At 44.4% G+C, this 25717-nt stretch overlaps 2 protein-coding genes across 5 annotated transcripts in view; one reads left to right on the top strand and one right to left on the bottom strand.

Moving 5' to 3' along the window:
• The window catches only part of LOC8034360 (pre-mRNA-splicing factor CWC22 homolog), a 35387-nt gene extending 32786 nt beyond the window's left edge, over positions 1-2601 (bottom strand). For 2 of the 3 annotated variants that reach the window (XM_029968482.4, XM_029968484.4), the window contains exons 1-2: positions 2325-2601; positions 937-1219 (exon numbers count right to left, since the gene is read on the bottom strand). In XM_029968482.4, the coding sequence (XP_029824342.2) occupies positions 937-1175 (239 nt within the window). In that variant the 5' untranslated portion in view covers positions 1176-1219; positions 2325-2601. Of the gene's footprint in view, positions 1-936; positions 1236-2324 lie in introns of all 3 variants that reach the window. The other variant, XM_029968483.4, reaches the window with a different exon arrangement.
• Positions 2602-2839: 238 nt separating this feature from the next.
• Positions 2840-25717, top strand: part of LOC8034361 (histone-lysine N-methyltransferase EZH2) — a 29178-nt gene continuing 6300 nt past the window's right edge. Inside the window, exons 1-11 of one of the 2 annotated variants that reach the window (XM_029968489.4) lie at positions 2840-2946; positions 3485-3553; positions 3665-3776; positions 3845-3973; positions 9408-9521; positions 13519-13735; positions 14047-14146; positions 14234-14397; positions 14737-14763; positions 17368-17459; positions 21462-21672. In XM_029968489.4, the coding sequence (XP_029824349.2) occupies positions 3675-3776; positions 3845-3973; positions 9408-9521; positions 13519-13735; positions 14047-14146; positions 14234-14397; positions 14737-14763; positions 17368-17459; positions 21462-21672 (1156 nt within the window). In that variant the 5' untranslated portion in view covers positions 2840-2946; positions 3485-3553; positions 3665-3674. The remainder of the gene's footprint in view (positions 2947-3484; positions 3554-3664; positions 3777-3844; positions 3974-9407; positions 9522-13518; positions 13736-14046; positions 14147-14233; positions 14398-14736; positions 14764-17367; positions 17460-21461; positions 21673-25717) is intronic. The other variant, XM_029968490.4, reaches the window with a different exon arrangement.

Here is a 25717-nt window from a genome sequence, read left to right as displayed (position 1 = left end):
AGTGGGGTGCACCTGGGCGCGGCCATAATCCCATTATGACGCCTTAGCAAGGCTTCGTAATCGGATTAGGACGTGTCCAAGCGCACCCCAGCGAGCAAGATGGCAGTGCCCTGAAGCCGGACTTGCAAACGTGTATAAGAGAATGTATAAACTCAGCTCAAGCAAGGATCCAGTTCCACCTACATGGCCATAATTTTCTTATGATTTGGGGCGGACAGTTGTTCAGCACAAAACATAAAACAGAGCTTTTCTTGATGGCCAGAACAAAAAAAAAAAAAAAGAGGGGGGGGAGAATGGAAACCTGTTTAAGACACACAGTTCAACAATTTTACATTGAGAAATCTCTAAAAGTAACTCCATCATTTTGTTAAGAAAGGGTTCAACTAAATTATTATGCTGATGTGTGCCTAGCAGTGAAGAGGTGAAACATACCTGTCCAAGCAAAAGGCAAGAGTATACATCTTTAACTTGTAGCACCATTTCAATCTACACAAACTGAAGTAGTGTAGTTGCCCTTTGACGTGTGCAATAATTGCACCCTTCTGCGGCGCCACAAGGCAACAAGCTTGTGCGTCTGGTGACTTTAAGCTCTTTCTAACCCACAAAAGTGCGTGAAAAACTTTCAGAATGAGATCAAAACCATCTGAACAGCCTTTTAATGTGATGGATTTATTTATAAAGCCACCTACACCACCCATCGAACATAACTGTAATGCCTGCAAGGCCAGAAACCTATGAATGCACATTTTTCTGAAGCTCATTAGCACATCCAGCTTGAACTATTGCCTAGAAAAGATCGGCAGGATGTTTCTGTGCAGCCATTCGAAGCCCGAACCGTGACAGTGAACAATAGAGCACACACTATTACTCGCTAAACATGTAGCTTGTCAGCTTCATACTGTGTTTTGTCCCAGATTGGCTCTGAAAAGGTCTCACCGGAGATCCCGTTCTCTCGTGGCCGAATCCCGCGAGTCAACGCTCCTCTCCCGGGACTCAACACTCCTTTCCCGCGATCGCCGGATGTCCCAGAAGGGGTGCTCCCACTGCTGAGACCTGGACAATGCATCCGGCAACTTGCTAGTGCCCGCTTCCTCAGGCAAGGGACTCTCGGTTTCTCTACAAACACCACCAGCATCCACAGGTGTCACGTCCAAGGGAGCCACATCATCTGCCATACTTGATGGGTCAGCACTATCTTGTTAAGGCCCTCAGTAAGTACCTGTGGAAATAAATTGCTGCCATGAATATTGCAGCTGCCTGTACAGTGGCCTGCAATATGGGTTAGAATGCGCGAACGGCGATCAGGTAGTACAGACTACGCAGCCTAGAGGACAGTAAGTGAAGGAAGAAAGCAGCAGTGACGACGTTCAACTTTGTTGATACACCCCTCGCACAATATTTCTCCCCCCTCTGTTGAGCGCATGATAGTGTTTGTATTGTGTGGTCTGTACTGCCTGGCTGCCATTTGTGTGTTCCAGCTCATATTGCAGGCCATGGTAAGTTGTGAAGAACAGCACACTTGGAAACATACCTTGACACCATGACATGGAAACTTTTAAAAATACTCCTTAAAAGTAAAAAAAATTAAAAAAATACAAAAGCATGTTGACCTGTTAATTAAGAGCCTTATATAAACGGCTTGCAGATTATCCCCTTCCACTTGCCATCATTGGCCATTCTTACTTGCTTGCTTGTTCATAGCTTGTTTGAGGCAATGATTACTATGGGGCCAAAATGAATATTGGGGGCATCGTGCCACATGAATGAAACAATGTCCCTGCAACTGGTGTTTGGTTAATAAGTAGGGTCAAAGAAATGAATACAGCCACATTAGAATCAAGTCTGGATATATTTTTTATCTTCCCATTTATCTTGTGCAAATGAGATAGATGCTGCCAGAAAGCAAATTTGCTACTGGAAAGTAGAAAATACTTTCCATACACACTTGCAAATTGAATACGTAAACGTTTAGTTCTCCAATCGATTACATGCAAGATGGGGAAAAGTAGTAATACGTAAGCGTTCGTAAAAAAAGAAAAAAGTAACCCACGAAAACCAGCTAAAAACCGTGCTTACATAACTTTTCAACATACAAGTGTTCTTTTCGTGTTTTTTTTTTTTCTCCCCTCCTAGAGTGGCTTTTTTTCCTAGGAATGCATTCAAACATGTGAACCACCCAAAACACGAATAATGGCATGCACATGAAATCTGAATCAACGGGCGAAAGGGTTGTCGATCACATCAAACGCACGAGGGCTCCGGGAGATGCATTCAACATTTTCCTCTGTGGTTCAGTCAGAAGTGCAATTAAACCAGACTATTACCTTACAGACATCCTCCTCCAGTGCTCGTAGAATTTAGAATACAGTCGCGCGCGACACACGATCGAATGGAACCGAGAGCGTTCCCAAAAGTCCGGCGTGGCGAGAAACTAGTGAAACGGCAAAACCAGCTAAACCGATCTGACCGATCAGCCAACACGAGCCAACACGCTACCAACCACCTCGTTGCTACCAACGCACAAACTTACTGAAAAAAACCGAAAAAACCTACTTCGTTGAAAAAAACACACGCATGAAGAGGCAAAAACAAATTATAACTGGATAAATCTTCATTCTCCAGTGAATTGGACTCTCGGTCGCGTCCTCTAGTAACTTGGCTATTTGTTTTTATAGGTATTAGGCTAGGTAGCGCAAGCTACCCCCCACCCGCCCTCCACTGTGAACGGCTCTTCTGCGGCTCTCTGGCGGCTCTCAGGCGGTTCTTGTGAGGCTCTATTCAACCATTCGTTTATGACGTCAGATATCACATGACGTTTTTCTTAAGGCTTTCTTGGCTTTCTTCTGACTGGCTTGCGGCCGTGCTGGCCGTGCGGCGTCGCGGTGTTTCCGTATTTCTCGGATGCGTGTGCCGCATCTGTCGAGGGCTGTAGACAAGTTGACAAACGTAAATACATTTCTTTGTCTCGTTTTGCGGGTTTTGAGTGGTTGCACCAGTTTGAAGTGCCGTGATCATCAGTCCATTTACGTGTCAAAATTTCGTATGTATGTAGTCTGCGCGAAAACCGAGCTCTACAAAGGTTTTGCCGGGCATGGGGAGAACGTTCCCCGCGTGCACTTCGTACCACGAATAATATGCGCTGCCCCCAATTTTATCACGGTTACTTTCGAGTTTCGAATTTTAAATGTATCTCATGAAGCTACATTGTAAGAATCGACTGATCAGCGATCGCGACCACTGTGATTACAGAACACTCCAACATAGAGATCCGAGGGTGACCCAGGCGTTGAGTATTTCCAGAACCCGCAAACACGCGTATTTTTTTGTTTTTATGTGTGTGTGTGTGGCGGGGGTTCTAGCTCTCGGTCACGTTTTCGCAAAATTGAGAAATGACCTCCATCTCTTGCGGAGCGCTGGAGTAGGTAGTAACCATGGAATAATGTTCTTGGTTAACTTTAACGGTTCTAGCACTTTTTTCTCGCAGGTTAGCTGCAGTAGAGATGCCTCCACACTAGTGCCGCTTTCATGAACAAGTCAGCCAGGTCCTTTCAAAGTAAGTTCACATGGTGCATCAAAGACAACCTTGTTCAGTGGGAGAGATGGCAGAGCTTGCATGATTGAAAGCATTAATTTACTCAAGGTGTGGGGCTCTTTGTTCCATCAGGTGACAAGCAATGGATGTGAGCAAAGTGAGTCCGGAATGGAGGAAACGAGTCCGTTCTGAGTACATGAGGCTACGGCAGATAAAGCGATTTAAACGCCACGATGAAGTGATGGTGAGTGTTACTTCTTTTGTTGATCCCGTGGGAGGAATAGCTATTGCTACTGCTGTTTCCTTCCTCAGGCAGCATACATGACGAACAGACGATTCATCATCGAGACAGCTGCACTCTTGCAAAAACAACAGACAGACACCAAGGCGGTGGCTGTGTTTCCCACTGACGTCCCTCTTCACCTCCCCGTCATGAAGAAGGTAATGTTATCTGATGGCCAGAAGTTTCTTCTGTGGTTATTACTGCAACAGCTCGACAATTGTTAAGATTGTCAAGCATCTCGATATGGTTACATATCGTTCTGCATCATAACTAGAGCTTGGTGTTTTCATTTTGTTTTTTGTTAGGTACATATTATGTGGATGAAATTTAGTTGCTTGTTTTCGGTTTGGCGTGCAGTCTCTCCATTCAACCCCAAGACAGCATCCTTTTTTCCCTGTTTTCCTATTTGTGAGCATTTGTTGACGAGATGTATAGGCCAGATGAAAGAGTGATGTATGCAAGTGACTAGGACTAAGTGTAACGTCAAGATGAATAAAAGAACGAGCATTTTAATTTTTGTAAGTAATATGTACAACATATCTAAGATAAAGAAATAAGTACGGACAAGTGTATGTGTACATGATATTGACAGGACCTATCAAGCCAGTCTTCATATATGATGGAACCTTGAATTTGATTGGCTACCTATCGTAAGATCCCGAGAGATAGCCCACCTAAAACCGAGAGGGCATTGAATGACAATAAGGAGTGGGCTAAAGGCCCGTTCACTCTTGCAACCGAGTACGACGGAGAGAGACGAGATTTGTTAAAACTTCTTAAAATTTTTTCGGATGTGGGAACACACTGGCATTCTGGTGCCATCCATACGGTGACCCAGGAACTGCATTTCACAAGAGCGAAGGTTTTGCGGGATTTCCGAAGTCAAATGTGCGTAATACCAATGAGAAAGGCTTGTTTATAACGATGACAAAAGTTTTTCGAGCCAAGAAAGAAAGGATAATGTGCGAGAGAAATAGAAAATATGTGGGACCACCAAGTTTACACTGCTACCCAATAGATGGCGCCAGTCTGTCCTCTCGTAAGAGGTTAAGGAACCCAGTTTTAAGAGATCTCAAGAGTGTGAACGGGCCTTAACTTTCAGTGTGCAATCAAGAAAAGTTTAAACGAAATTATATTGTTAGATCATGTCTGTCTGTCAAACTTGTTATCGTGGAGAGGGGCAATAAAGCAAAGATGACTGTACTCCCCAGTCAGCAAGGTTCGCTTATATCTCTCGTGCCATAGCTAATCAGACCCATTTACGCCAAGGTCATCATTGATCCGAACACTACAATTACTAGGAGTGGGCTATCTTTCAGTGTGCAGAAGAAAGTAGCAAATTAAGCCAAAAATAGGGGTGGGTTACTTTTCGGGAGTTTCGGGATTTTATGGTAGATCACAATTAGTAGAGCTGATTCTGATTAAACATATTCGCGACTCCAGCGACCTATAAGGGGCTCCACCACCGAACAAATATGGCGGCTGGGAACAGGTCGCATCGGCTCGGCCGGGCTGCCTAAACGGTTGGTGCGTTCAAGTTAACAGATTTTCTTTCGTTTAATGCCCAATTTTATGGGTATTTGAACTGTGACGGTTAAAGGGGCGATGCAACAATTTTTGCACTTTGCGCAAATACCGCTTAAAACGGATCCCTGACGTTATATGAAACACGCGTTTGTTTTTCACCCCACGCAATAGAAGTTCCAGAAAAAAAAATTAAAGAAAAACGAGCACCGTTCATCCCCTCGACTCGCAGTCAGAACAAGCGACCACGTGATCTGGAGCCGATTATATGCCGCCAATGTTGATCATAGCCACGCGCTGGGGTTGGCAAAGCACAGGACACGCGCTGAGTTCCAGACATTGTTATGGCTCGGCTATTGTCGTCGTTGCAGCGATTGGACACGGGCCACTACTTGAATGCATGTCAAGGCATCGATTGTCACGAGCCCAGATTGAATGCGTACGCACTCTTTGCGCCCACTGTGTGAGCAGCATTTGAATATCGTTACCGCAGAGCTCGATGACGCATTCCCGGGGATCGTACTGTTGCCATTGTCCCCTCAGCTCCATCATCAAATTTCGCGAAGGAGCAAAAGGTGGCTTTGGAAGGAGAGACTGAAAGAACCTCCGCTTTCATCCTTTGAATTCCGCCGTGACGAAGACACTTCTTGGTCAGTGGTGTTGTGTTCGAGTATTCTTGAGTCCCACTAGTGCCAGGAAGCTGGTGTAAAGTAAGAAACATTCCTACCCAATGTCGTTGCACAGCCCCTTTAAGTGCAGCCGGTGCACATAAACCTGCAGAGCATAGTTTTGTTTTCCCGGTGCCTTTTTGTTCTTTTCATGTCAAACTTCTGTTTCGGAGATTTCATTCAAAACTGAAACTATGGGCTCCGGAGAGACGGTAATAGACTCTAATCGGTTTTGATCAGCTAAGGAAAGTGGCAATGACTACAGAATTGTTCCACCGAGAGTAATTTTCAGCCAACTCGCATGCCTCGACCATGCGACTTACCTGTTCGCGAAATTGAGCTTTTGTGCATATCCGTGTTTAAGAAACAGCTCCAGTCGTCTGCTCGGTCAACAACACGGGCTGCAGGAAAATTGCGAAAATTAAGCAAGCGCTTCTTGAGCCAAGGAGCATGTTAACCCGCTGGCGCCCCACTAAGCAGCTGATACTCGTATTTCAATTCAGGTTTTAGTAGCAATCGAGAAGTCATTTTGACGAATATCCGGGTCAGGTATTATATTATGTACTATGTCCCACTAAAACGATATTAGTATATTCTTTGGGTTGAAATATGAGCTTAGTTGACTCACTATTAGGTGAACTGCTGAATAAAAGTATATTTGACAGAGAGATACTACTTACACTCAGCGTAATGGTTTTAGCCGGCAGCACGGAGACGAATGCGGACAAACTGAAGAGAGTCTTTATCGGAGATTCACGCAGAACCTCTCTGCATTGAACTTGACTTCGAATCCTGAACGGAGAAGTTGAGTATTTTTTGTGGCCGGACAACCTGAGTAATGTAGACGTATATTGCTGCTGGCTTCGACGGGGGTATGATGTAAATATTGGAAGTGGGATAGCTCATAATGTTGTAACAGCTTCTAACCTGCAAGACGCTCCCCCCACCTTTTGAAAGCAGACAATTTCCCTCATTAATCGTGTGCAGCAAGCAGGTTTTCCGGAATCAAGTAATTGCGAAATCAGCCCATCTCCTTCAGTGTGGTCCAGAGACTTTTTCGGCGAAAAGTAGCCAAGATGAATAGCCAATGCACTGACCCCCGTGGGTGGCACAACCTTGAAGCTAATCGAACACAACCAAACTCGAGAAAAGCAGCTATCGAACCTTCCCATTTACTTGACTGCAACATTGGTGTTCCCTCCAGTGAAACACCTCGTCTGTCGTCCTCAGTCCACCGTTATACATCCTTATAAAGAAACCACTTATCAGTTACCAAGTAGTCGTCACTTTGAATGTGATTCGAGACAAACAAGAAATCAAAACGTTTTTCCACGATTCCTTTCCATCCTAGAAATCGAAAGCATTTGACTGTGTGTTGTGGAGTAAACGGGCTTTCAAACACGTGATGGAAGGAAACAATCTACTCAGACTTGACCACACTAATGAACGCTCAGGCAAACTTAAGAAATATTCGGACCTTCGTTAAATTACATTGTTCGCCACCGTGCCGACAACACTTGTCCGTGAAAGCCGCCAGAGACCCGGTGAGGCGCAAAGCGACCTTTTACGGCTGGTTCCCAATTTTCCCGCTTGGTGGCATCCGTTTCGCTGGAGTCGCGCATACAGTCGAGCCCGGGTATGTCATACCCGGGTATTTCAAATTATTGTTTATATCGAACAGTCCAAACATCCCCTTTTTGTATCAAACTCCCTTGGCGGGGACACTCAATATGGCGAACAAAGCACTGCCAGCCCCCCAATGATTCTCCCGCAGTCGTATTGCGCCAGCTGCGAGCACATAGCTCGCGTTGCGGGGCTGGCAGACCGCCAAGCCAGCGTACGCTCACGGGAATACGCAGCAAAAGAGCAGTTGCAAAAAAAAAAAAAAAAATAGTAACCGTAAAAAGAAAAAAAGTGAAGGATGGTTGAAGCAAGGGGAAGGACACGCGAGCGCGTGCATAGGGAGGGCAGGGAGTGCCCGCTGTTGGAACAGTAGGGTGTGCTATTTCCACGAACACCGCTGTTGCTGTGCTACTCCTTAGCCCCAAAATAAAAAATATGAAAAAAAAAAAAAAGGAAGTCTTCCCTTCGTCAAGTTGAGTGTGTCGACAACACTCACAATTTGAACGTCTTATTTTTGTTTACCTTTTTCTTTCACCGTTATTGCTTTGCCCATTTTTTTTTTGCCCCTTTTTTTTCTGTTTAAATTTAGTGAAGTTTCTTTTTTGTTGCTAACTTAACTTTATTCTATTTTTGTTTACCTTTTTCTTTCACCGTTATTGCTTGGCCCATTTTTTTTTGCCTCTTTTTTTTTTGTTTAAATTTAGTGAGGTTTCTTTTTTGTTGCTAATTTAACTTTATTCTATGGATCAAATTTTTTTTATGCAACTCGTTTTTTCATTTTTTTTTTTAATTATCTTGTGCTTTGTGGACAGCGCTGTGTGGAGGTCGTGGCCCGGCGTAAACGATCGCAAGCACCGTTGCGTAAACGCTGAGGTGTTTGTGATCTTCACCTACTAAGCTCTACTGTATTTAGCGGCTCTTAGAGGCTCTATTTGGTAGGGTCCCGTTTGTCGCGGCCTTTGGTATTGGCAGTGACGCGCGGAAATTTCAACTGGAGCTTAAGTAAACATATTTTTGTATATCAAATTATCGATATATCAAACTGTTTTACGATCCCCTTTGAATTCGATATATGTGGGTTCGACTGTATCTTTTTTCAAGTTTTCTGTTTTTAAGTCTCAGACTTAAAGCGTCCTCTCAACACTGACTTTCTAAAACTGGTAAGCAGATGAGGTGAAGTGCTAATGTTCCTAAAGGTGGCTAATCGGCCAAATGCGAGCGCCAGAAGTCAGTCGATAGGTACCACACTTTGAAGCACTGCATTTTTCATATGATTACAAAACTGTTTGCAATACTTGAATCTCGTTGATTGGCTGAGACAGCAAGTTTGAAAGCACCCTCATACATGAAAAGTTGTGGGACACTTGGGAGAATGAAAACAATCCAAACACCATCCTCAAAAGACAGCGATCTTAACACACAAAACTCGACCACAAAAGGGACCAGACATGTTGCCCACAAGGCAAGCCCAATATACCGTGCTGATTGTTGAACCTTCTCCCAGCAGTAACAACGGTCAATCCCAAAGTTGAGCCGAGAATTCGATAAGGAAGTGAGTCTCAAGGTCACACAATGCCAAACACCCTCCCCCCGGAGCACTTATGAGCTGTGCCATACTGCTGTAAACACTAACGTTTTTCGATAAAACCGAATTTTAAAAAGTGAATTTGGCATACTACTGCCAGTTTCGTTTTCTGGGTGTCTAAACCGAGAGCACTGAACCCTTTATAAGTGATGATTGACTGAGGTATGTTTGCAATATGTTGAAATCTTTCAGTGCGAAATTGAGCTTGCAGATGGTACCAAGCAGGCGTCACCTATGCGAATCATGTATGCTGTCAATCCTATCCCAACAATGTACACCTGGGCACCAACTCAGCAGAATTTTATGGTAAGTTCCACTTTTTGTTTTGTTTTACAAATCCAACTGCTGGAGAACTTGACCTTTCATGGCAGAACATTCTTTTATTTAAGGAGGGACATGGCTCTATGAAACAAAAAGATCACATTTTTGAAATTGTTTTTTTAATATCTACAGGCATTTTTGCACCTTTTCCCTGAATATTTTCGCGAAATAAGCCCTACTTATTTTGATGTATTGATTTGAAGAGTCTAAACGAAAATCTTTTCTCCGAAAAAAGTAGACAAATGACTGCCGGTAGCCCGAGAACGACGCAATAGAAGGGAACATCTTGGTCTCATTTGAAAGCTCCGCTCCCGCTCTTGGCTTTCCCGCCATTCACAATGTTAGGCGGTGATTGGCTGCTGAAAACGAAGCACAAATAAAAAGCTACATCTCACCACGCGGTTGGTTGTTTCGGATCATGTGTGCATATGGCGCATTCTCATTAGCTGTTAGCGTTATGCGGCGTCTGCTCCTTGCTTCCGATCCGCCATTTTGTTTGATCCTTGTGCGCGCCTCTGACCATGCCAATCCCAACAATTCCACGGAGAAAGTTTCATACTGTCCACAAATTCAGAAGAAAACTAAAGAAAGGGACTAAGGAAGCTAATTCACGGCACAGTTCAACTTCCCGCTTTTCTAGACGTCGACGACTAGGTGCGGGAGGCCGAACATGAAGATGTCTCATCGACGGCCGCTTTGACATCCACGGCTTCAGATGAGCGAGTGCGGCTCGACACGGTGATGCTCATTGCTTCCGAGATCAATGAAAAAGGAAAGAAAGCTGAGGAAAAACTCTGAGAACTTTCGTCGACGTCTGCTATAAACCAGAAAGCTGCCTTGATGGGCAGCGCGGCTGGCGCCGATTGAGCAGCTCCCGAAAGTACAGCGAGTTTCGTCGTCCTAAGCCGCGACCTCGTGAACTCGCTCCTTCAACTCGCAAAGTGTAAAGCTTGTTGCGGTGGCGTTGAACTCATAAAATGCAATCGGGAGTATGGACCTGCAGTAAAACTTAAGCCCTGTTGCAAGATCTGCGGGGATGTCACGTCTGAGTGGAGCTCGCCGCGAGTAGAAGGACCAAGCAGGATCACCCCATTTGAAGTCAATGTTCGCGCGGTGTATGCCATGCAATCTACAGGTAATGGACAAACAGCCCTAAATGATATCTTTGCGATATATCGCATAGAGGCCTGCATAATAAGACATACCAGCGGCACGTCAAAAAGAAGCTCAACCCTGCAACCAAGCAAGCTGCCTTCAGAATCGCCTCAGAGTGCGTGACGACCGTGAGCCCTCTATACAAGAAATTTTGCTATGGAAGTGCGAACAACATCGCAGTCTCCTACGACGGGAGTTGGAAGACAAGGGGCCACTGGTCACACATTGGAGTGGGAACAGCCATAAAGCTTTTCACTGAGCTTGTGTTGGACCACATGGTGCTCTTGAACTTCTGCCTTGCCTGCGAAAAATGGCCAAAGGAGGGCATTGCGGACTACAGCAGTCCTTCACCGAGGCCTCAGGGAAGTGCCAGAAGAATACAAACAGCAGGGCTGGCCAAAGGGAGGTCGAGGCTGCCCTTATTTTCTTCCCAAGGTCTTGGGATCGACACGGCCTACACTACACCATGATGCTCTCCGACGGTGACAGCCGTTCATTTGCAGCCCTCCAGGAAGCCAACGTCTACAGGTTTGTTCATGTAGAGAAAAAGGACTGTGTGAACCATGTCCAGAAAAGAACAGGGATGGCTTTGCGGAGTCTTGTGCAGAAGCAGAAACGACAGAAGGGAGCAGCAGGCATCAGCCTTGGTGGTAAGGGGAGGCTCAGTGCCGAGCTCATCACAAGACTCGGACCACAGCTTGTGCGGCCCCGCTGGAGAATGATCATGGTGTAAGCAGAACGAAGCCCAAGTGAAAGAGGAGCCTGCTCCGAAGCATCGCTGCAACCTTCCTGATCACGTCTGCACAGCCCTTCTTCCTGTGTATGAGCGCCTCGCTGACAGGAAGTTGCTGCAGTGATGCCAGAGAGGGGAAACGCAAAATGCGAACTAGAGTTTGCACTTTGTCATTTGGTCGCTCGCCCCCAAGGACCAGAACGCTTCCCTCTTCACGGTTGAGGCAGCTGTCGCAGAGGCAACTCTCTAATTCAATGTGGGGAGCCAGCAGGCATCAGCAGCTATCCTCAGAGAGCTGGACCTCCACCCCGGCATGAATTGCATTAAGCGAGGGGCCGAGAATTATCATTGCCGGAGTGCCGCGTCGGACACCAAGCATGCCAGCCAGGATGGCATCAAGAGGGCCATGAAGACGAGGCACCGGCACACAGGCCAAATGCACACTGAATATGTTCCTGGTAATTACTAGACCCCTACCTTGTAAATAGATAAAGTATTTTTGGAAAGTGTAGTAAAAATGTGTCTGTGAATGTTTTTTTGCTGTTTTCTCAAAATGAACTTTCTACACACCATGCTATTTTCCGGAAGTCACATCTCTGCCTGTACACAACCAATATTTATCATTTCTTTTTTCTCTTGTAGGCGTTTAAGTGGGGTATCCAATAAGGGGTTTAATTGCATCAACTTAAGCATCAGTATTTTGTTTTAGCACCTGCTATACAGGCTCATACCTGCCAACTTTCCCGAATTTTCCGGGAGCCTCCCGAATTTTGATCACATCTCCCGATTGTACGGAAGCGACCTCAAATCTCCCGAAAAATGTCCACCGTAATTTTTTAAAATTTTTATGATGCCTTATTGCTATAATCATCACGCATGTGTCATTGCGAGTTACTCGAGAGTAGGTTTAGTTTACTCCGGCGGGTTACCACGTGACAACTCAGAGCAGTAGCGTAAAACGAGAGTAGATTCTCAAACGCCAAGGTACGAAACCTCTACTCCTGAAGTTAGAGCGCATTTTGGAACATGGCTTATATGACCATGGGTGCGCTAGGCTTCAGTTGGCTTTGTCAGGTCGTCGAGTGAGGTGCGGAACGCCGAACTACCCTTCGTGTTTCCCCGAGTTTAGTTGGAACCACTGATCTGTTGTAACGATCGATGGCACTTTCAAAAGCCCCGAAGAAGTACTTGCAAGTATTTCTAAGATCATACACGACTGAGTTTCCGTGCTTTGTCGCTTCGCGGAAAGCTGACAAGTATGAATTCTGTACCATGTGCGCCTGTGATGTGTGAGCGTTTCGCACGGCGGCAAGCTTGACATCAAGATACACATCGCTTCACGAAAGCATCGGAACCATGCTCGTGCCATAGAAGGGCAGGGCACCAGCGGCAGTTTACTCCAAAACAACTGCGAAGACAGTGTGATTTGCGCAGAGTGCCTCTTCACAAAATTTCTTGTCAAATTAAAAAAAAAAAAAAAAGTTTCAACCCTTCCCCTTCCCCTTCCCCCCCCCCCCCCCCCCCCCCCCCCCAGCGCGGCGGTCTCCCGAATTTTATGTTGCTAGGTTGGCAGGTATGCAGACTAAAAAATGATTTAGAAGCTGAACATTTTTAAATGCTGTGAATGTTTTAAATAACCATAGAGCCTTCATTTATACCTTATTTGGATTCTGTAGATATAGTTTACAGAGGTATATTTATTTTTGGGTTTCATCATCCAATTATTTTTTAATCTTGCCTGTAAAATGTTTAAATTAAATAGTTAATGTTATCAAAACTAACCAAGTTGTTTCAAAACAAAGTGCATATTTGTAATCAGAATGGCCAGATGATTATACACAGTATATTTCACTTGGATTGGACCACAAATAAGAAAAAAAAGCTCTAGAAGCAGTGTTTCCCCTTAAGCAAATGCTTCCAAATAAAATTTCATATAAACCCAAGTTTCCTCTGGCATTCCAGAAAGCAATGTGATCAAAACTCATATAATCGAAAATATATTGTTGACATTCTTGTGTGAACAGGCCATAAAGTAGTGACAAGTGCACTCATTGCTGATGGGAGAATAAGAATGTGTTTTCTTTGCATGGCCAGGTGGAAGATGAAACAGTGCTGCACAACATTCCCTACATGGGAGATGAAATCCTTGACCAAGATGGCACATTTATTGAGGAACTGCTTAAAAATTACGACGGCAAAGTTCACGGAGATCGCGATGCAGGCTCTGTGAATGATGAGCTTTTCCTAGAGCTCGTCCATGCTCTCATGACCTATGAGGATGAGCCGGGAACCACCAACAGGACACTCACTGGTATGTACCTGCCAAGAGTTCTCATATGCATCCCCCATCATACCTGCTACTTGACCAGACAGCTAGTACATTCTACGCCTCTATGCAGAATTGCAAATGAGCTGATGACATCCCGCAGATTAGAAGGAGAGAAGCGGGAAGGTCGCGCCCATTGACATAGGTGCCAAAAACTCGCTCGACCTGGTGGCGAAATTGGGAAGCCGGGGCGGGGATCAGAAAGCATGTGGTTGAATTTTCGAAAGAGGCAAATTACTATGATATATGCTGGTTCAGAACTTTGGCAAGAAGGCCCCTTCGTAATTTATTTCCAGAGAAATGCGAGGAAAAAGCACCATCTCCATCAGACTTCATTTTTGCTGCAATTTGTTCGGTGTTTCCGGACAAAAGGACCCCAGAGGAGCTGAAAGAACGGTTGGACTATTTTCTTTCCTACAGTGTCATTATGAGCTCTGCAAGCACATGGCCATAATCATTCACATTGATATATTTTTTGTATAGGTACCGGGAGTTGATGGAAAAGGTGAATCCTCCTTCCGTGCCACCCGAATGCACTCCCAATATGGATGGCCCATTTGCACAGTCAGTACCGCGTGAGCAAAGCATGCATTCCTTCCGAACGCTCTTCTGCCGACGATGCTTCAAGTATGACTGCTTTCTACACAGTGAGTAGTTTTTTTCATGTTCATAATGGTAGAACGTTGGGTACCGAACGCACATTTCGTCCTTGAGCACTAACTTACACGGTCAAGATGCTAGAGTTTCACTTGCATTGCTTTGTAATCCATGTGCAGCGAAGTAGAAAAAAGTTGTATAATAGACAACCAATGTTGTTGTCTTGCCTATACTTGTAAAGTTGCTTTATTGTAGTGATGAATGCAGGTTTGGCTAAGGTGTTGTCTATAGATGGGGAACATTCCTACTTTGACTTGTGTTTGCTCTCTTCAGCTCTTCATTTCTCACTTTCAATTTCTACTTGCCTTTTTCTGTATCTTGCCAATTAGCAAATAGAGGGATGGATATTCCTCCAGGTAAATGAAATACAAAGTTTTTTTCACTTATGCTTTTCCATTTCCTTGCTTCTGTTTTGTTCACTCATCAAAGCTCACTCTCTTTGCCCCTTTTGCTACTCGGCCTCTTTATCCCTCTATGGAGTGCTAACAATTCCTTCCTTAGAGCGCTCATAGATGCCTTGTGTGGCTGCACCTTGATCATCATCATACTTAACTCTTTCGTTACTGCCTAGTGACAATCAATAGGGCATATCCCATTTTGCGAAGGTGGAAATGTTGTTTTAGACATATGCCGAGAAATAGTCTTATACAAAAATCTGGTATCCACAGTGCATCACTTCAACTTATGGAAGTACTTTTAACAACCCCCCTTGCAAAGTTAGCTTTATTTTTGTATTTCCAGTTATTAATGGTGTGAAGGTTGTGTGGTCAACACCCACTGACTAGTAAGAGCTAAATGTGATTTAACATAGGTGGGACCCTATGCAAGCCGTACGTTTCTTTAAACATTTAAATTTTAAGCTTTGGAGGACTACTCGGACTATTACGCATACCACCTTGGTATTGGTGAATATGGGACAACATCAAAACAGCAAATTACATTTCTGTCTGCCCTGCAGCATCTCCATGTTTTACATATAACTAGTAGGATGATAGGTGGCCAGAAGTGGGTATTGAATGGGTCTTCATGTTTCAACTTCTGATTAGGTCATTCTGCTACCACTTTAAAGCAACCAAATATCTTGAGAGGGTGAAATCATATGCCATGCGTTTGTACAAAACGTGTATACATACAGGGTGTTTCCAGAAATGCAGACGAAATTGCTGCTGTGAAAACTATGCAGTGCACAGAAAAAAAAGTTAATGCCACAATGGTTTGTGCCAAAGGGCCCATTAAGACACATTATTAGCATTCCGTATAATTGGGTGATTAATTAATTTTCAGTAATCAAATTTTTATTTTGAAATTTTAAATGCATGGTTTCAATTAGAAACTTGCTGGTCATCATCAATAACTACTAAATCCACCCACAGTACCATGATATAGGTGACCCTCTACATTTTACAGCATTCCGGAAAAATGATCAATTTGGACGCGCTCCTTGGTTTCGCTTTTTATCAAAACGAATATCCATGCAGGCAATCCCGCCCCCCTTTCTAAAACGCGCAACGTGCATGCACTGCCACGCATCGCACGTAAAGGTTCGTCCTCACACTGGCACCCATGTCAAAAAGGCAAGCGTCATGTGACAGTCCGGAGGCATTCTTATCTAGCCTCTTCTATGTGCAATGTGTGGCGGCATGTATGTTGCGTGTTTTGTCCACAGTGAGCAGGATTCCCTATGCAGAGATGCGCTCTGTTAACAAACCGAAACTCAGAAACTCGTCCAAATTGAGCATTTTTTCGGAACGCTGTAAAATACTGCGCGTGCCTTATATCATTGTAACGTGGGTGTATTGAGTAGTTTTCGATGATGCCCAGCAAGATTCTAATCTAAACCATGCCTTTAAGATCAATAATTAACAATTTAATTACTCAAAATAATTAATTACCCAATTATACTGAAATCTAATAATTTTCCTTAATGGGTCCTTTGACACAGACCACTTTCCTTTTTCCTTTTTTCTGTGCGATGCATAGTTTTCGCAGAAGTAATATGTCCCGTGTTTCCAGACACTCATGTTTATTGTGAAATTGTTATTGTTATTCAAATTTATAACTCAAATGCACCAATTGTTGCAACTCCAACAGGTGTTCTAGTGTGATGCCCTATCGTCTGAAATTTTACCCTGAGCCACAGCACTCAAGAATGCTGTGGCTAGAATATTCGTCCCCTCAGGCCTCTCCAAGAATAAGCAAACAGATTAAATGCATGGTAACGAAAGAGTTAAATTCAGGTCATTTTATGGAATAGGGATTTATAATTCATTGCACTTAAATATAGAACCTACTCATCCTTTATGGTCACAGTTTTTGGGAAATGTCCTGCATCTTTCACTTATAGAATCATCAAATGGATATTTGTTTAGAGGTTTAGAGTTAACAAGGAGAGATAGAATGACAAATGTAAATGTGGTGATGGCTCTTGCTTTCATACAATTCCTTGGTGATATGTGTGCATGTATAATTATGTGCACATGCCCATAGATTTCTCTATGTCACCACAATGAGTTGTCCTTACAATACATATTCTCCTGGCATTAAAAAAAAGATAAACAGCTCATAGTGCTGATACTTTTTTTGTTTTATCTGTTGAAAATCTAATAAAAAATGTCCTGCATAGGCTGGTAGATCATTCCTAGATGTTGCTGTTCAATTTTGTAAATGACATTGCTGCTAACTTTGGTCAGAAAATGTAAGGGCAGAGAACAGGGCTGAGAGTACGCTGTCTGACAGTTATTTTGTATAGTACTTCATTCTCATCAGAACTGCCCGTATTGGAATGCTACCCTGTCTTGAAATAAAATCATCCCTGAAATTACCAGTGCTTTGCACCTGCTTCATGGACGTGCACAAAAACAAAATGCTGTGCATGGCAACCAGCTTTGTGTGCAAAGTTTTAAACTCGATAAAGAGCAGGAGTAGTGCCTTCATTTCTTTTTTTTGGTTTGTTGTTCTAGCATTCCATCCAGCACCAAGCCAGTACAAACGGAAGAGTTGCGACATGAAGTTGGACACTGAACCTTGTGGCTCACATTGCTACTTGCATCTGGTATGGACAGTGTGTCACCCTAGGGGCTGTGGTTGTTTGTTTGTGGCCAAGGTCTCCTGCCTCTGTTTAGGCCCTCATACTTTGCCCCCCTAAATTAGGGAGTAACATAAATAAGAGACACGGAAAGTTCTGTTCTACAAATTTGATTCTTTGAGACAAAACACAAAAAGCTTTTTCCATGTAAACCTCACTGTGTGACGAGGTATCTCGTGCCCCCGAATGGAATACCTCAGTGACATTTAAAGGAGCACTGAAGTCGATTTTGAGATTGCCCTTTTGTGTTGAAAACTCAATCTAGACACTCTAAGCATCTCAACAAACCCGAAACCACAACCATGCGTAGCTTATTTCCTTGTTCAAAGCATGCTCAAAGATCGCGACACGCCCTTTTTGGGAAGAATTTTCGTCCGAATGAAGTGGTCGACGAAGGGCGCTTGTCGACGAGTTGCGAGCGATGGCTTCGCCCGCGGAAAAAAAAGGAGTCTTATCCAAATGTTTATCTATCAGGCTCTCTTTGAAACAAGTTATAATAAAATCATTCGGAATCTGCGCGTATTGTAGGGCCTTAATTGGTCCACACAATGTAGTCCGCGAGAAAAAAGATTCCTCATGTTTTTCTATTGCCTCGAGATGAATAGGCGGTTTTGCATTTTAGGACTTAGTAAATGGGGGAATTAACACATTTTAAACAATATAAGGTCAAAAACAACCTTTTTCAGAAATGACTTCAGTGCCCCTTTAAGAATCGAGCATGGTGATGTCACTTCGAAAATAAAAATAGCATATAGCATGGGAATTGGATGAGAAGTCTTGTGCCTACATGTCATGCGACTGTCGGACAGCAATGAAACTTCTTGACTGTTCCGCATAGTCCCCCTGCACTTCCACACACTTTTCCCATCTGTGCTCAAGCTTTTCTAACCCTTGGGGGAAAAAAAAAAGATCCCTCTTGGGTTGGGAGTCACACCATTCATCCACATCACCTATGACAGCATTGACTGTTGGTAAATGCTTCCCTTTCAGGCTTTTCTTCATGGTGGGGAACAAGTGAAAGTTTCATGGTGTGAGGTCAGGTCATAGGCGTAGACTTCGGGGGGGCATCGGGGCTCGTGCCCCCCCTGGCGAGATCCGGGGGGGTGGGGGGGCAGAGCCGCGCCCGGGCCATGATCTTTACCGAGACGCTGTTTACGTATCATGTAACGAGCTTCTATAGTAGTGGCATGTAAACAAAATAACGCCCACGTTGCCTTTATTGACACAATACATGGGAAATGGAATCCCAGCGTACTTTCGTTAGCTTCAATCTCCAGTTCTGGCAAAAAAATAATGCGAACCCCCCCCCCCCTTCCCGGGAAAATGGAAAGTCTACGCCGCTGGGTCAGGTGAATAAGCGGGTGCGGTACTAGCAGTTAGAAGCAACTGTCATTGATTGCTTGCAGGGAATGGTGTGGTAGGGCACAATGTCCTGGAGGAAAATTATGCCACGCTCCACCTTTCCGGGATGTTTCATCACAATAGTTTCCTTCAGTTTTTTCTAAAAGTTTGAGTAATATTCAGTATTGATTGTCTGGCTTTTGTGGAGGTATAATCAATCGTCAGGATGCCCTCAGCCTCCCAGAAGATGGATGCCGTGACTTTTCCTGCAGATGTCTGCCCTCTGAACTTTTTTAATTGTGGAGAGTTTGGAATGTTTCCACTGTTCATGCCCAACTCCAGAGCACAGCGTCTCGGGCGCGGATGGAACTTGGCAGGCAGTGCAAAGAGTTGCACTCCTGTGAAAACTATTTTCGTGATTACACGGCGGGTTCTTCACACAAGGCTGCAAGACTTTTCATCCAGCCCTCGTAGTAAACTTACTGCTATGCAGTGGGAACCCAGATATTCCAGATCTCACTCTGCACTTAACTGTACTTAACTCTTGTGAATGAAACCCTATTTTTTGTTGCAGTGGCACAATTTTTCGATTTTATTATACCGGAATCTCGTTAATTCAAACTCTCTTGATTCAACTCGCGGATAATTCAAACCAACGCGCAGGTCCCGTCCTATGCGTTTCTAGGAAGGGAACTTCCGGTAATTCAGACTTTGCATTATTCAAACAAAGCTCTGGTCCCCCTCGGGTTCAAATTAATGAGATTCCACTGTATTTGATAAGTACAATATTCTCTGTTTAAAGGGGTTAGGACACACCAAAAATTAAATGGGAGATTTACTATAATGCTAGGACCCATAGGATGTTACTATATTTTAGATAAATTTGTTCTTTAAATGGGGCGTTAGTTTTGTGGATTAATTGATTTATTTGCGTGACCCTCGGATCCTAACCATCTGGGAAGGCTGCCATGTTTGGTAGGTTAGTGACAAACCTTGTCCACCATCTCTGGCGGCGCTGCATCCCCTCGCACACGCTCACAAACTTGGCTATCTCGGCGTCTCGTGCTTCAGTTTTCTCATTGACCTTCCACCTTTCGAGCACGCGTCTTCGAGACGATGACGTCTACGGCATCGCTCGCTTACACTGGTCACACCAGCGACAAGAGTGATTGCTATCAAGAGATGTTGGAAGCTGGTTATTTTTACTTCGACCCGCTGGCGACCAGCTCCAATAACAAGATTGTCACGGACGAATTTGCCGTCGTCCGTGTCAATCTCGCACACAAGAGTACTCGGCCATGAAATGGTTTTCACACAAAACCACCGCGTCCGACAGTACCCAGCCATCATACACGACATTACGTTTCCATATTAACCACCGCGTAGGATTTTTCAGAACCGAAACAACAAAACCGGTTGCTGTTTTTTCTGTACATTCCGACATCCCACCGCGCAGCAAACTTTGCACATGAATTGAAAATGCTTTCGCATTGGGAGCTACGCAAGCATTTGTTTTACACCCAACGCATGCAATCGGAGAGAAAACCGGCTAGCCAAGGCCGAAGGAACAGGGGTAGCTTAGTGAGCCACCCAGGCTCACGTGCACGCCAAGCGGAAGGTCAAAGGGCAAGGGGGCGAGAACAGCGTTTGAGTAGCCGTATAGCGTGAGAAGGTGCAATCGTAGCTTGGCAAGCATGGGGGAAACCTAGAATGGGAGAGCACTGAACTACATGTCATGATCACATGGTTTATGTGGACACTATGGTGTGACCAACTTGTGCAATGACATCCGAATTTTGAAAGTGTTGCCTGGTCGCCCAATGAAAATAATCAACATTCGTAAATTGATTATTGTAATTACTAGAGCTTTAACAATCGCAAAACTTGGTGTATATACAGTCAAACCCGTTTATAACGAACAGCAAGAAACGCTACGATCAGTACGATATAGCAGACAGTTCAATATAGCAAAAAACACTTACAACAAACTTCTACGATGCGTTCGTTGTAAGGCGAGGGCTTCTCTTTCTTTCTCACCTCTTTGCCTCCGCCTTGTAACAACGCGCTGGAAAGATTCTTTATTTTTGCATGCGTGCAGAGGTTTTTTTTAGCTTATCTCTCCTTCTGAATCGCTTCTCTTCGTGGGCAACCATTTTGGGATGAAGGTTTTTTTTTCTGTGCGTGCATGCAGAGTATTTTTTAGCTTTCTCCCCTTTTAAATCGCTTCTCTTCACTCAATTATGTTCGCAACTTGAGCTTTTAGAATTTTCTTTCTTTCCTAGTTTTCTAGGAGGGAACGGACAGGCTACAAGACGATTGTTTGCGCATTTTTGGAAACCTTCCCGGGGGAAAAAGTTTGATATAGCCAATATGTTGTTCGTTATAAAAATTACTATTTACATGCATTTTTATTTAAATTTTTCGTGAGTTCGATATTGACAATAATTCGCTGTATGTGGGTTCGTTCTAAATGGGTTTCACTGTACTAAGTAAAATATGAGCATTCCATTCATGAGTAATCTACCCGTTTAATTTTTGTGTCCTGACCCCTATAATGAATTTTGGGTGCTTTTTTTCTTTTCGTGCATGTTGCCAACAATTTTTTTCTCGTCATGTGTGCCTTGCTAGGACTCTGTGAAGGCAAAGCTTCAAGCGAAGCTCAAAGAAGAGCGGGAGTCAACTGAGCAACGCAAAATGCAAAAGCAGATTTCAGTCGATAGCGGAAACGAAGCAAGCGGTGAAGACAGCAATGACAGCACACGTACCAACAGTAAGAAGAGTGACAGCTCTGAGAAAGACTCGGACAAGCCTGCCCAGATGACCGTCAACAGCCTTTCCGGTAAGTTCAAAAGCGCTCATCTGCTGCCATTGGTTATAACTTCCAGCTAAGTTTGGTGTAAGAAGTATTGGCATCATTTGCAGGTGCTTTCTTGAAGAAACACCAAACTCTCCAGAAATATATATATATATATTTTTTTTTTATAAAACGTTTGTCACATAGTACATTTTCTCTGAAGAAAAAATAAGAATTAGTGCAATATTTTATTAACGAGACCTATTTGGAGTATTGCGACATGCTCCTAGTTTGTGTTTCTATTTCTGAAGACTATGCCAAAACAGAAGCACATTTTGGAATCATTCCTCACTCAAAATGAGTCTCGCAACAAAAATATTGTAATAATTTCTTTTTTATTTTTCCAGGAAAAATTTATTTTCTGACATACATAAGTGCGCTGTACGGGCCTACTTTTTGAGGCCTGGCCCTGGCCCGCTGACTTTGATTTACCCGACTTGTGCCTGGCCTAGTAGGATGCTGACCTGTTCAGGCCCGGCCTGGCTGGAGATGCCCTGACCGTGGGAGATGAAGCACAGCTTTTCCCGGCGAGAGGCCGAGGCATGCTTCACCTCCCAAATCCAAAGCTGCCTTGGGAAAGTGTCAGTGCACCTGATCTGCTCAGGAAAAACTGCAGCTGCTTTGGTCATCAGCCTCTAACTTGAGCTGCGTGCACGAGATCACATCTTTAGCTTAAGAAACATGTTGCAAAGCTATGTGCTTCGGGAGGTGGCTTTTGTTTTAGCCAGTTGGGGAGGTAAACATTGTTGTTAACTTAGGCTGTAGGGCAGTTCCTTATGACATACTTCCAGCTCGAAGTCTTGCCGGACGCTATGTTGATAAACTTTCGCTGGCCCTATGTTTTTCTATGTGCGGAGGCAGCGTTTATTAGTTCACTAGAGTCAGTTTACATTGTGATTCGCTGTGCCACCCGGAGTAGTCAGGAACGTAAAAGAGCATTGTCATGCATTCAATTTTTATACATACCAGTTTTTATATTTGAATGTAAGACGAGCCAGCATTCAAGAAGGCAATTCATTTCCAGAAGCAAAAAACAGTAAGCTTTTGCGGCCTCAAATACGTCCCCAGTCATACTTACCGAGTTCTGTAGCCGACAGAGCCACTCGCCATGCTTGTGCGTTTCACCAACAACAAAAAAATCACAACATCTCCACGTGGTGAATGATGTTGATTGGGGCGAAGCTCTGGTGGTGCTGATGATACTGATTTTATTGTTCATAGGTAGTGCTGATGGGGCTGATTGTTTTTTTTATTGCTCATAGGTAGTGCTGAGTTCCGGGTTGCATTTCGACTTCATTATTACTGCTTTATGGTCGGTGAAATGCAGAGCCAGTGGTTTTTCTAGTGGATCCGCTAGAAGCCGTGGGAACGCATCTCCACCGCTTAAGTCAACGGTCCATGTCAGAAAGAGAATGTGTGGTATGGAACGTGGTTATATACGCATTTGAGCATTTGACGGCAGTGCCCCCCCGTCTTTAAACATTGAGCCAATGCATGCAAAGTTTAATGCGATTATATACGCATTTGACCGCAGCGCCCTCTCCTGTATAGCCATTGAGCGGCTACATGCAATGTTTCATCCATGACAGACAGATGGGATGGCAATCGATGTGAGCACGGACGCCGGACGGATGGACAAGGCTAGACCCTAAGGAGCTTCGCCCCTAAAACAGCGCCAATAGCTAAGCGTCTGGTCGCAAACTAATGTGGAACGTAGCAGACGCTGCTCATGAACATGGCCGAATGCAGTTTGCCAGAACTGAAAAAGCGTTTCTTGGAACTGCCCTATAGAGGCAGAAAAATAGAAGAGGTGGTAGTTCATGTACTGCCTTTGTATGCTAATATTGCTGCAGGTGCGTCTTGACCGAGTGCCCAGCCCAGGCCCGGCTTGGGCCCGGGGCCCATGCCAGGTAGCTCTAACATACATCTGCATACCTGCCAAGTTTCCCGTTTTACCCAGGAGAGTCCCGAATTTCGATCAGTTTGTATGGTTGTACGATTGACAGAAAAATCTCCCGAAAGACACAAATTATCCCTCTCCCCCTTCTCTCCCGCACTTAAAGAATGAGTTTTTGCCATCATGGCAGATTGCTGCAATCCCATGAGCATGAGCAGTGCAATATATAAATGTAATGAAGTTGTTTTCATGCAAATTTGTTGTCAATAGTTCTTTTTAAAACACCAGCCCCAGCCCCCCCCCCCCCCCCCCCCCCCCCCCCCCGCTTAGAAATTCTTCCGGATTTGTTTTTTCTGAACTTGGCGGTATGCATCTGCAATCAAGGCACATGAAAAAATATTTTTGGGGTGTTCAGTATCTCTAGGAGTGATTCCGAGACGGGCTTCTATTTCTGGTCTACGTACCGAAATATTAGAATCCCTCCTAACTCAAGACGAGTCTTGCAACATAAATATTGCACTAAAAATGTGTTTTGGTGGGAAACTTTTTGGGCGTATGTGTTCTATCCAGGCACTTAGCAAACAAAGTTCTGGGGGAGTTCTGTGTCCCTCTATCACTGGGAAAGAAAGTTCAACAGGGTTCTCGGGGGATTTTAAAGAGAGTGTTGTTTGTGTTAACTGCACTGCTAAATTAATATGTTGACGACTGTTTCTGCATCGTGAAAACTAGTGAGGTCAACCGGCTCCACAGACACCTAATCGAGCCGGCAATTCAGTTCACAGTGGAGCTGGAGTCTGACGGCTGCCTCCCATTTCTGGGCATCTGCGCAGTTAAAGGCCCCGAACCTCTGGACTTCTTTGTGTACCGAAAGCCTACACACATCGGTCGACATTTAGACTTTTCTTCAAGCCACCCGGTGTCACAGAAAACCTCAGTGGTTTCCACTCTCTTCCGGTGGGCAATCACAGTATGCTTAATGAAAAAGACTCTCAGGAAGGAAATTACCACAAGCAAGCAAGACTTTCGAGGGAATGGTTACCCCGCCAGGTTCCCAAACAAGGTCCTCAAGAAAGTTTGTCGCACTCCTGGAACACGGGATGCCACTGCCCATTCCAGCCGCATGTGCGTCCCATACACAAAGGGTACAAGTGAGACTCTCGCCCGCGTCCTTCAAAAATACGGGATTACTGTGAGGCGCAAGCCCGTCTCGACCATCGGCCACCTGCTTTCTCTTCCAAAGGATTGACCACCGCGAGAGAGGGTACAGGGACTCGTATACAAAATTACTTGCAACGAGTGCGCTGCCTCGTACATTGAGGAAACACAGAACCACCCTCAATGCTTGTGCAGGCATCGGTATGACGTCCAGAAAAAAGATGTGCAAAGCAGCGCGCTCGCTAAGCACGTAGAGACGACGGGCCACGCCATCGGCTTCAGCGAAAGCTCGGTCCTCAGTAGAGAAAGAAACTGGCAGAGGCGAGTTTTGTTGGAGTCGTGGCACATCCAAAGGACCCAAAAACAACATAAACCGATCTGCAGGGACGCTCCCAAGCACCTACATTTCTGAATTGCAGGGGTGTTGCGCAGGGAGCACCGGAAAAACAAGTTTGAGCAAGCTGTTCGTCACAGCCCAACAACAATCAGTCACCCGTGATCAAGGGGCCGATCTGGCCTCGAAACGTTGGGACCTTCGTTTTAACAAAAAACATGGTTAGAGTTTGTTTTACCAGTTTGAAGTTTATTTCTCGTGAAATTTGGAGGGTATTTTTTGGAGTTTGTACTTTCCGCTGAACAATCTCGGTTTTTCAGAGTGTATTTCTATTAGATTCACAATTCTTTGAAATTCTGAGTTTAATTTTACTCGGTTCCCAATTTTTCAAAATTTAAACTACAAATCAGAAAGGTTTGGACATAAACATACCCTAGATTTGTCTGAGCTCACCTGTATCGAATGATATTTCTGCAGCTGCATTTGGCATCGGCGCTTTGCCATTGGCATTACGAACTATCCCGCAACAAATCTTGCAAAGTGTTGCCTCAATAAGAGAGGATACTTTGGAATAACTAGACTCCTGGACCTAGTGACTGGAAAGCATAGTAGTTTCAGCTGCCCTCCCCCTCCATTAAAGGATA

This window comes from Ixodes scapularis, unplaced genomic scaffold (assembly GCF_016920785.2).
Source record: "Ixodes scapularis isolate PalLabHiFi unplaced genomic scaffold, ASM1692078v2 PGA_scaffold9__187_contigs__length_104089568, whole genome shotgun sequence".
Taxonomy (NCBI): Eukaryota; Metazoa; Arthropoda; class Arachnida; order Ixodida; family Ixodidae; genus Ixodes; species Ixodes scapularis.
The sequence above is the reverse complement of the archived record's forward strand: the minus strand, read 5'-3'. Positions and strand labels throughout refer to the sequence as shown.